Raw genomic sequence first — 12765 nt, forward strand, 5'->3', positions numbered from 1 at the left:
AGAAATAATGGTTCCTCCATTTCCTAGAATGCGATTACATCTACTTGAAGGACCATAGTGAGAATTGCATTAATTAACTGAGATAATACAGTTCCAAACACAGAAAGGTGCTCAGTAACTTCAGTTCCCTTCCCTTTGGTCTTTATTATGCTTTATGTAACTTCAAAGTATACATCTTTTCTTTGATAGAGTCATGTCACAAGCACTGACTATTACCCAGGGATGGGGTTTGTTTCAAATGAAATGAAGAGAAGGAAAAGAAGAAAACTAAAAGGGGAGGGGTATGTAAGAAAAGATCCTTATGAGTTGTCTTTAGACAACTCCTTATAAAGGAGTTGTCTAAAGAGAAGAGGGGCAGAGGCACAGAGTTCTATTGCCCAGGAAGGGTGAATTGTCTGTGATCATTGGAAGGCAGGACAGGTTGTTAGTGTCCTTGCAGGGATTAAAGGTTATGAGAGAATTCAGTAGGACAGGTACTTCCCATGCAGGACAGGTTAGTTTGATGTTCTAGCCCTGAGAAAGGGTTGGAAGGTTGGGGTAGATGTAATCAGGAGAAGGAAGTCTGCCATCAGCCATTTATATTGTATTAGCGGACCAAACCTGAAGTTTTGTTTTCTTTTTTTTAAAGCTGAAGTTTTTAAAACCCAAGTATTTTAATTTCTGTTTAACATTTATTTATTTGTCCGTCTTATCTCCCAAGCCAAAAGCTTTTCTAGTAGAATGATAAAATATCTAATATGGTGATATACATATAGAACATGGTTTGATCAACATGTGTCAGGTGAATAAATACAGAAGTTTCTTAAACTTAATACAGCTCTTGATCCTCTGTGTTAGTCAGGCATGAGTCAAATGAAAAAGAAAGTCCTTGTACTGTGCCTTGAAGGTAATAGAGAAACACATGGTAAAAGGTAATCTCCACAGTAATCAGAGCTTGAAGATCAATTCCCACTTATAAACGAATAGGTTATCCATTTCTGTTAGTACTCTACCACTGTAGCAACTGGAGGCCTTCAGGAATAATGAGAATAAATGTCAGTAGAGTAGTATGTGACCCTCAAACAGTTGTTAATCAGATCTTTATAAAGGCTCCGTAGGACAGTGAAATGTGGAATTCTTCAATATTCTCCACTTTTAGGTGCCACCAGACTCATAAACTTCACGACCAGAGATAATAATTCTTCAATTTCAGATTTATTTTCACTGTGCCCATCTGCACTATTCTTGGCATGCCTTCGTTAAGGGTTGAAAACTAAGGAAGGATTTTATAATTTAGGCTGGGGTAGAGATCAGCTTTTAGTGGTTGATGATAAGAAGTAAGACTTTACATGTATAAACGGGTCTTCACTCACATGTATTTAGTAGGTTAAAAATCACGAAGACAAGTCTGATCCCTCTAAATTATTCTCTGCCTACTACCTACAAAGAAAAAAATGAATGCCTTACATCAGCATCCTAGCATAATGAAGAAGTGGATTCTGAAGACGCAACTTTATGGTCAAACTAGTGGTTAAGAACTGACAAGAAAAACTACATCTTACTCTTATCCAGCCATACCCCACCCGCTTCTCCCAACAGTACCTTGTATGTTTAGATGGGTTTGAAAAACATTAATTAAACACTAACTATGAACCAAGCACTTGCCTGGTTCTAAGAATAGAGGGATGAATTAGGCCTAAGGAACTGAGAGTCTGGTCAGTGTCTAGGGAACTGGCAGTCAGGGTGGAGCCCAGCAGTGAGTACTTGACACAGTGCATGAAGCTGGTAGTCATCTTCATCACTCTGTGTCAGCTAAGATACTTCAAGCTTTCTCAATATTATTTAATCTTAATTACCCACAAGGTCTTGTCATTCCCAACTAACATAGATGAAAGAACTGAGATACAGTTACTTCACACCGCTACTTACGTGGGTGGGGTTAAGTAAGGTGCCTAAGAGAAGTACATGGTTCCACCAAGACTCAAACTTAGATCTGTCGTATTTTATTCGATTTACTGTTGCTACTTCTAGAATTTTTATATCCCTACTTTAATTTAGTGATAAGATATACGGCCTTGACTACCTTCAGTTTAATAGGGAGTTAAATTTTTTTTTCCTAACTTAATTTTGGTGACATCTATTTGTCTCTCAAGTCGCTTAAAATCTTAAACAGCAATATGGACTTACTGGATGCGTATTTGATTTTCAGGTAAATCAGTAATACCCTACTTACCTATATAGTGTTATATCATTCTTCATCTTATCTCTTTTACCATAGTTTACTGTCATTCAATACTAAACATGAGACTTGGTGATACATTATAAACATAAAATCGATGTCATCTAGCCACACTAAATTTCAGGAACATACTGAGGAATATGAATATTTATAGCTGTTGCCTGACAACTGGACCTTATGACTAGTGGCAAAAAGAGGAGTTTAAAGAAACAAAGTAATGTTTTATGGATATAAAAGAATGAATAGAAGTTATATATTAAAGAAAAAAAACAATATTTAGGAAATAGTTCTTAGCATTATTGAACCTAGGAGTGACATGTCATTTATCCTAGTCTTAAGAGAAAAGGATTGAACCATAGGAAAGTAACTATATACTCATCTTTGTTATATTTGAAATTTTCTAAGAAATCCTTAGTAAGAATGAATGTTATTTAATCCTTTTAAATTTGGAAGCAAGTTTAATGACATCAGAAATAATGCCTCTCTCCTATCATAAAAACTATAGAAAAAACATTAAAATTAAATACATTAGGACCTTGTGATAAAGTTATTCCTAGGTTTCCTGCTATGGGAACATGTTCTTGATGACAGACACCAAGCTTTGATAAGGTAATAGTTACAGAATACTATTGAATAGAAGGACTAGAGTTTATCTAGTCTGATTTGTGTTAACTTCATTTCATTCTTTCCTTCAACAGATTATACATTGAGCAACTTGGGTGTACCAGGAGTTCTTCTAAGTGTTGGAGATAAAACAGTGCATATGATAGATATGGAACCTGTTCGTGTAGTGGGGAAGATAGGCAAGTTAAAAATCAGTTACAAAACAATGTGACAAATGCTTCAGGGATGTGTTTTGAGAAAATATCTGTTGCTATTTAAACACACTGGAGAACTTGGCAAATCAAGGAAAGCCTTTCAGGAGAAAATGACGTCTTGGCTGAGACTTAAAGGATAAGAAGAACTTAGCCAAGTCAGGATGGTGAGGTAGAGGGATAAGTTTATACCAGGCAGAGGAAACAGCACATACAAGGGGCGAGAAGTGAGACCAGTGTGGCAAGACCTTAACATGTGAAGATGGGGATAGCGAGAGGTAAGAGTTAAGCAGGTTCCAGATCACTCAGGTTCTCTTAAGACAAATCAAGTAGTTTAGACTTTTCCCAGGAGCTCTGAAGAGCTATGGAAGGATTTTAATCAAGGATTTGCATTTTAAAAAGATCGTCAGACCATAATATGGTAACTTTAGGAGACTTTCACAGGTAGCCTAAGATGGATCTTCCCTACCTAATTTCACACCGTGGTGAACAGTGTCGGAGAGATTTTCTTGTGAATGTTACTGTGTGTGGCCTTAGTAATGAGAAAGAAGATCTGAGTTATATATTGACAGTTATGCAAAATCATTCATCATAAAATCCCAGAGCACTAGAACTCTATCCTTTTATAAATCAGAAGACTGAAGGCCAAGAAGCAAAATGACCTGCCGAGGTTGAAGAGTGACAGGTGACTCAGTGGTCCAGACTGGCTCAGACCAGCACCTCCTGACTCCTGGGTGTGGGTGTCCTTCCAGGATCCTGCACCATTTCCCCCTCAGAAGGGTTTCAAAAAACGAAATACTTTACAAAGGAAGAGGACAGTTGTGTTCAGAAGGGTCAAATTCTTCACTTTTTTTTCCTTTAGGAACCTTTCACAACCTTCTTCCTCAATGCAAATGACGGAAAATTTGACCATCCTAATCGAACCTTCTCGTCCGTTGCAAGGTCTTGGAGAACGAGTCAGAGAGATACTTCTGATGTAAAGGTAGGCCCTTTTATTTGTTGATATTAATTTCAAAATATGTTGAAGTTTTGATTTGTTTATTTTTTTAAGTGGGTGTATAAGATATTTTATTCCACAGCTTTATTCCATCATATTTTAAAATTATGTGGCATATCTAACCTAAGAGGAAACTAAAGGAAATAATTTTGAGCACCACAGAAAATGATTAGGATTCTTTTATATTATTCAGTTAAGGTGTTTTTGTTATTTCAAAAAATTCCTATCTAATTTAGATCGAACAATCAGGAGCTGGAAAGAAATTGCCTTTCCTGCTGTTAACTCAATATTTGGCCCATTCCATAAAACACAGCAGGAATTGGATTTGACCTTAATGTGTCATATTGTTATAGCTTGCCCAGCTTTGGGTTTACATAGCCTGGGGCAATTAATAAAGCATTAATGACAAGAGCCATTTAAAATGGGGGCTTTTCTGTACAGCCTTAGCTTTCACTTGGCTGTGCCTGGGGAAGCTATGCAACAATACACATTAGCTTAAACCAGCACACGCACAATATCCAGGAACAGCCAGAGAGCGGAGTCATTTTACCGCTGGTACTACTCAACTATTGTTAAATAGAAAGATTTGGTTTTCATTTATATGGGCTTTTGTTTTTTAAAAAATGGTTGTATTCAAAACATTAAAATATATTTGCTCTCTCATTTTTCTCATTTTTTTCCTGATAATAAGACTATATGATCAGGTTATTACACAGGTATATGTGTTTCTTATTTCAATCCTCTTTTCTTCAAACTTTTCCCATCGCTGTCACTCATGCTGTTGAATATACAGATATTATAGTATCATTCCATTTAGTGTCTTAATCCAACAAAAGACAGTGAATTAAAGTCAAAATTGTCATTTACATATTTATGCTTATCTATTGCAAATATTTTTAAAAGACAATTACAGTGTTACTGAACTGTAAGAAATTGGATGAATACAAATTTATTTAGTTTTTTTCAAAGCAGAAAACAAAGGGAATGAATCCAAGTAATGTGTAGCATATCTGTGTGTCTTATTCGTTGCCATCAAAGTTTGCATATAATTTATACATACAATGTATTCACATTTGGAAGTAAGATAATGTAACATGCATTCTTACTATATTAAACTCTTAAGGCCCATATATTTCTCCGAACAGACTTATAATTTCACTGAGAAATTCCACTTTAAAGGATCCATAAACCACCATTTAAACTGATTTATAACCAATGAAATCAAGAAAGGAGTCCATTTCTTACTTAATAACACTTTGAACATAAAATGGGGAGTCCATAGGCTTCTAGAATTAGCACAGCGTCTTTAAAAGGCATTCAGTAAATATTTTATATGTGAATTAAGTATTCTTATCTATATTTTAAGATTTCCTATCATATATAAGATTATTTATATCTCAATTCAGTATCCATATTATATCAAACTCTTTCAGGTGAAAATGCCTGTTCATTCTTGACATCATCACAAAGCAGAAACTCAGTTTTTCAACTTAATTCAAAGGTTCACCCTCACAAGTCCACACACATGAGCCAGTCATCCTAATTGATGTAGCGTTTTAGACTTTACCTTCTATCCTGAGAGCTTTATTGATGCTTCCGATCACCAGGTATCTCCCCTAGTTACATGTCAGTCTCTGAGGACCAGTGCCCGTAAAGCCGAATTCAGGCTTTTCCCAAAATTCTCCCAGCAGTTTTCCTGTTCTGAAACTTTTCAGAAACATTTATATTCTGTTACCCTTTGTGTTCCTTTGGCTCCTGGGGGCACATCGTCAAGGACAAGGACCAATGTGGCTACCACTAATTCAGGACATTTTAAGTTTTTTATCGCAGGTAGCTGTACTTAATACAAACAGATACCGTCCTCCAACCCCCGAACTTAATTAGTTCATAAGACACTCACTTCCTCAGCCTGACATTGCGTGGATGCTCTCATTTTCAGTTCTCTCCCACCACCACCCTGAACCTTTTATATTCTATGATAATACACTTTGAGTACCTTTCCATGTAGACCCCTTCTTTTTGAAGCCTGCACATTGCCTACATATACAATAATTTATACACGCAATCTTCTACTGATGGATAGTTTGTCTTTCTCTCTGATCGTTATTGTTAAACACAGGCTGCCGTAAATCCTTGCACAGATATCTTGATGAACTTTGTGTGTATATATGAAGATAATTCCTGTTAATGGGACTGGTGGCTCAAAGGCTATATACATCTTTAATTTTGAAAGATACTGCCAAACCTTCATTCCCAAAGATGATCATTCACTCCCTTCACAGCATCATGTGAGGATGCCACCTTCCCCATGCCCCCTGCCCCGACCATCACTCTTATAATAAACAGTGTAACTTGTGCTAATCTGGTGAGTGAAAAATGGAGTCAGCTTTGTTTTGGCTTGCACTTCATTAATTATGAGTGAAGTTGAGCATTTTTCATATAATTATTGACCTGTAAACTTGCTCATATCTTTTGCCCATTCTTCAGTTGGGTCATATGTCTTTTTCCTATTGATTTGAGAAAGATCTGAAATTGACTGCAGAAAGTTGCATTGCAAGTATGGTTTCTCAGTCTTTCACCTTTGCTATATCTCAATTATATTTTTGTGGTTTTGTGTATGTGTGTGTGTGTGTGTGTGTCCAAATGTATCACTCTTTCCCTTTATAACATCAGAATTCAGGGGTCCTCATTGAGGGAATGTTAGAGAGAAGTTTTTTGGTAATAATGATGGTTGTATGCTTGAGATATTCTAAATTCATGTTTAAATGTATTGATTAACATGTACGGTATTTTTCCCTCTACAATAATACCTGATTTAGCAGGGAAGAATGTGTTACCAAGAGTAATACAGTTTTAAAGCCTAAACTCTTGACTTCTTATCACTAAGCTGTTAAAACATTTTATATATAATTTTAAAGAAATGTTTTTATATTTCTGAAGAAAAGTACATCTGCAATATCTCCTAACTTAGGTAAGGTCTCATATAAGGGAGAACTAGGACAGAGTAGGTGGTTTTATTCTGTCTTTTCTTTGTTACCGTCGGTCTCTTCCTGTGGTAATGAGTACAAGCTGGGCAGAGAAGACTTGGTGATCTCTCAGGAGAGAGGTCTCCCGAGTTAAGTCAGACCAGTTCGTTTTTAGTTTATTTTTTTAATTTCTCTCCTCCAGCATAGTCTTGGTAACAATGACATTCAACTTACTGAAGTTCTTATACTAATTTTCCTTAATGCCTTCCAAAGTTGTTGTATGACTTTTCAATAGCTATGTAGATGTCAGAAAAGGGAGCTGTGACAAAATGTCATTAAGGTGACATAGTGTAAATTAATACAGTTAATGGAGGTGCTCACCACTGACTCATTGACCCATTATGAGCTCTTGTGGAATCAACGAATGCCAGGGCATCAATCTTTTGAAAAAAGGAAGAAAAGAGATGGCAGCTTTAAAACCTTGCAGTGAATTATATTAGAAAAGTGAAAACGTCTGGGTTGGATTTGATTTCACTAGGCAGCCATAAAATGGTATGCTCTCTCAGCAAACTGTATTAAACTGAAATGTCAAATTTGATGCAGTTGGTATACAATTATGATAGTGTTAATAGTGGTCTTCTATCATTCTAAGACATACTTTCAAGTCCAATTTCTCAGCAGCTTGAACTTGTCATAAGCTTGTAAATTAGAAATTGTGTTAGAGGATATTTTCTTATTATTGACGGGACGCATATAATACTATTAACTGTACCATGGGGTTTTAGTATAGCTGTTAAAATAAACTAGAAATCACATTTACAGACACAAAATGCCTGTTTTAATATTCATCTTGCCATTTCTTTAATAATATTTGGTGCCTTTCTGCACTATTTTTCATTTAGGAAATTTTAAACTACTTGGACTCTTTCCTTAAAGAGAAGCTGGTTAACAGAAATCTATCAATGGGAAGAGAATAAACAGAAGAGCTGTTATTTTAAGTGGGCAAGCTAGTGCCGGAGCTACCTCTATAGAAACACACTTACAAGTTATAATAGAAGAGTTCGTTCTTCTTGAATAATTCTCAATAGTTTTCAAGCATGCTTTTTTCTTGGTCATTTGATGCAGTCCTCAAAACAGTCCCCTGAGATAGAGATCATTATCCCTGTTCCGTAAAGGAAGTTCACAGATATTAAGTGGCTTGCCTAAATTCACACAGCAGGTCAAGAGGGAGCCAGAACTAGCACTGAGGGCTGTTCAGTTATTTCCAGTGCTTTATTCATTGGATGCTTTGCTGCTTTCATTCTTCTGCATGATCTCACAATTATCTCCAGCCACGTTGACTAGTTTGGAGTAACTGACAGATCAAGTCATACTCTAATAATTTATTGCTATGTACAAAGCACCCTCCAAAATTAGTGGCTTAAAAAAACACAGCCATTTATTTTCTCAGAGTTCTGCAATCAGAATGGGGCTCATCAGGTACTTGTCTCTTATCCATGTCAGGTCCAAGCGGGTGGCCTCTCTGGGTCTGAAAGATTCAAGATGACTTCATTCACATGTCTGGTCCCTTAGCAAGGATGGCTGGAACATCTGGGGACTGGCTGGCCCTCTCTCTCTTTGTGTCTGGGAAGATCATCACAATGTTTTTCATGGTGTCTGCCTACCAAGAGGATAAAAAAATGGGAACTGCAAAGCTACTTAGCGTCTAAGCTTGGAAGTCACATAGTGTTACCTACCTCCACAGCATTCTTTTGGTCAAGCAAGTCACAGGGCCAGCCCAAGTTAAGGGGGAGGAGAAGTGGACTCCACTTCCCCATGAGATGAGCAGCAAAATCACATTTCAGATGGACATGGGGGTCAGGGGGATTGTTCTGGCCATCTTTGAAAACAATCTACTGAAGTCCTCTCCCCAGTCACAATTCACCTTCCTCCTACAAGCAAAATATATTCAACTTGTTCCCCACAGTCTCATCCCACTATTGTATCAGGCTCAAAATCTAGTAGCTCATGATCTATATCAAGTCCACATAGAGATGAGGTACAGAAATTCCTAATTTGGAGACCTGGAAGCCAAAAAGATAAGTTATCTGTCCCACGTATAATTCAGCTCCCAGTGGTAAGACAGGAACAGGTAAACATCAACAGACGTTCTGTTCAAAAATGGGGGAGTGTGGAAGGTACATAGCAGTCATTGAGTAGCTTTCTCCATATGCTTCCTGATCATAGAAGGTTGGGGCCAAGGCCTCCTTTGCCCAAGTTGGTGCAGCAACTTAAAAAAATTGTGGATTTTCTATGTATCAAAATATAGTTCACTGTCAGAAAAAACTCTTTCTCACAAGTTCTTTCAAGACAGGATCCTCCCTACTTCAGGCTGTGATTAGGATGCCCTTTATAATGCTCATAAGGTTCTTGGGATCCCTTCGTGTGGCCGAGTGAGTCTGCAAACCTCTATCTTAAATTTTTCTGAGCACTTATAGAAGGTTTTACGGGCACCCTTTCCCTATGGCCGTATTTTACTTACAGCACCTTAGAACTGACCTTTGTCTGAACCTTTTTTAATTTTGAGAATCTGACAAGATTGTCCTAGGCCCCTATGTCTCTCTAAATACTGCTTTAACTCTGAGCAGTTTCTTCCTTAGCGCCTAATACCTTATCCATATACCTTTGAAAGAAACCAGTGGTCACTTTCAGCATTCTGCCTGGAAATATCTATAACCAGAAGCACAAGCTCATTCGGTACGTTTTCTGTCTTTGAAATGATTGCAGGAACTAGTCTTCTTAGTTTATCCCACACTACGTATCACGCATTGATTTCCTCCTGCTTCCAATAGCAACGTCCTTACTGATCTTCCACCCGCAGTGTCCTCACCATCCTTCCAGCCTCTGCCTACTGCCCTGTCCCAAAGCCAAGGCCACGTGTTTTAAGTTTTTATTACTTCAGGACTCCACTCCCAGGCATTAATTTCTGTTTCAGTTATCTATCACTGGGTAACAAATCACCCAAACCTCATCTTAAAACAGCATCAAGTATTATTTGTTGACAATCATGCAATGGGACTTAAGGCTCAGAGGCGACCACTCACCTCTGTGCTCCAGTGACAGCTGGAGGGGCTTGGCCGGGTCAGAGAAGCAAGATGGCTTCACTCCCATGTTTTGCGCCTCGTCTGATGGAGCTGATGGAGCGGTCGGGGACTGTCCAGGCCTGTCTGTCTGTCCACACGATCTTTCCAGCAAGGCAGCCACACAGTTTCATGTGATGGTGACTTCTAAGGGAACAACCATGGAGGCTGCCAAGCCTCTTAAGACTTAGGCATCTCTGCAAGCCCTGAAATGTCGTTTTGTCACATTCTGGGTGTTGAACTAAGCCAGCCCATATTCAGAGAGAAGGGAAATAGACTCCACCTCTCTATGGGAGGAGCAGTGAAGTGGAAATGCCAGACAGCACGCAGGATGAGAGGGGCTATTACGGGGATCGTTGAGAAAACTCTGTAAGTTACTAATTTTAAAAAATTGTAAGTTTCAGTTTGGTTTATACATCCAGTTCAGTCTGACTGTGCATTTGGAGAAACCAAAGTCTGACGTGCAAAAAACTTATAAAAATATATCTGATTAGCCTAGGTAGCATGTAAGCTAGTCCATATGTTTGATAAAAAACACTTAAATTGTCTGAAGTGTCTACATAGGTGTTCATTCAAACACAAATATCCAAAGTGACAGAGCTTTTTTTTTTTTTTTTTTTTTTTTTACTGATTATGGGATATATTTGATACTGAGTAAACTCTGTTGATAGAGTAAATAATAACTTCAAAAAGTATTTTGCATAAAGCTATGAAATGTGTTGTTTCACACACATTACCCCCATTTAATCCTCACATCCACACTGTGATTTAGTTGCTGTCATCATCACAATTTTGCATATCAAGAAACTGTTTTTTTCTTAAAGTTTAAGAAACTTGCCCAAGCTGGTGAGAAGTCTGTATTTCAACTCAGAACCATTTGATTCCAATGCACAGGAAGCTGCCCTTCCCCGGTAGAAGGGATAGTCCCAGAACTGCCAGCCTGACAGCCTCCCCCTTCACTACGACTAACTGGTAGCCCTGCGGTAACTCTGCTTTAACTAATACTGTTTGAAAACCTTTTACCACTATTCCATGCCTGAAGTTCAGGATATGATACATATATAGTAATGATCTGTTCATTTTTCATTCCACAAATACGTATTGAGTACCTTTTTTATATGTCAGGCACCATTCTTACCACTGAATGGTGAGCAAGTGAGATCCCTTATTGATGGGATTTCTGGAAGAATGAGGATACATACCTTAGGAAGCTTTTGTGAAGATTAAGAAAAAGATGTAAAGTACTTAGAACAGTGTCATGACACAGTGAGATACAAATAAGTAATTCCTGCTGTTTTAAGATTGAATGGCCAGATATGACATTTCAGCTGTTTCCTTGTCTTGGAGCCCAGATACAGTAATTGTCATCTTCTTGTACATAACATTTGAATCTCAGAGGTGAAACTCTCTTAACTCATTAAATTTTTTAGAATAAGCAAATCTTTTAAGTAATATAAATGTGAATATTAATTATATATGAATGCCCTATATTTATATACTAACTTTAAATTTAAAATGCCATTTGAAACAAGATTTTAAAGCAATAAAATTAAGGCATAAAAACTTGCACCCACTCTGCTGTTTCAGCAACTTCTCCCTAGACTTTCTGTGATTTTACTCTTTTCCTTCCCCTTCAAGGAAAAAAAAAAACAAAAACAAAAAAACCCAAAAAACTTAAACTTCCCCAGCTCAAGACTTCAGGGTTCAGACTGCTTTAGTCACTTACAGCTCTAGTCTTTTGAAGCTTCGAGGGGCTTTGCAAATATGCTGTACTTCAGGAATTTCTTCATATTGCTTTAAAATGTGTCTTTTTTTTTAATCTGCATCCTAAAAAAACAAAAAAATATTATTAGAGTAAATCTGGGGGAGTTTCTTCTTCCCGTCAAATGTCAGACCTCCAGCGGCTTACACCAACATCTTAGCTAACACCCTAATTTATGACCACATTCTGGTCGGCCAGATGAGGACCAGAGTGGAGAAAATGTCTCACTTAGGATCATCCCGAAGGCCCTGGTAATCCTACTTTTTCATGATTGGCTGTGATTCAAGCCTTCAAGGTCCCCACCCCCGTCCCGCTGTTCTAAATAACCCTCAGAGGAGAGGTTCCTCAGCCTCGCTTTGTTCTCCTTGGTGGTAGCAGGCTTTCAGCCCCTTCTTTCTGGAGCGCTTAAGTTAAAATGAAAAGGACTTGCTTCCTTCACTTCTTCAGTTTGGGTACAATTTTGCTGGCAACGTTAAAACCAACTTTTTCTAAATTTAAATTGAACTCTTTTACACCTTTGAACCTTCTAACAAAACTAGAATAAGCAAGATAACATTTTTTAAGCTGCAAAAGTTTCCTCTCGAAAGGTACAAATTTTATTTCTGGGTGCATCCTTTTTCTTTTATTTAATAAAGTACTTTATTGGCTCTTTTCCTATCTTGAAGCATTCTTGCAACCATCTCCATAGTCCCCAGAAGATTTCTAGTGATATTAAAATGATTTTATCTCATATCTTCAATAGTTTAATATTTAATGAGTACCTGCTGCATACAAAGTATAGCACCAAGAGCTGTGGGGAATTTAGCAAAATATAAACCTACAAAATTAGGCTTAAAGTCTGCTTTGCCCAAACTGTTATTAATATAAAATCCTAGGCTTCTTATGCCT

General features: G+C 37.5%; 1 protein-coding gene across 1 annotated transcript in view; it reads left to right on the forward strand.

Annotated features, from left to right (window-relative positions):
* The window catches only part of NBEA (neurobeachin), a 627916-nt gene that overhangs the window by 552786 nt on the left and 62365 nt on the right, over nt 1-12765 (forward strand). The window contains exon 46 of the mRNA XM_060128644.1: nt 3896-4015. Coding sequence (XP_059984627.1) covers nt 3896-4015 — 120 coding nt within the window. The remainder of the gene's footprint in view (nt 1-3895; nt 4016-12765) is intronic.

The sequence above is a fragment of the Lagenorhynchus albirostris genome, chromosome 18 (assembly GCF_949774975.1).
Source record: "Lagenorhynchus albirostris chromosome 18, mLagAlb1.1, whole genome shotgun sequence".
Classification (NCBI taxonomy): Eukaryota; Metazoa; Chordata; class Mammalia; order Artiodactyla; family Delphinidae; genus Lagenorhynchus; species Lagenorhynchus albirostris.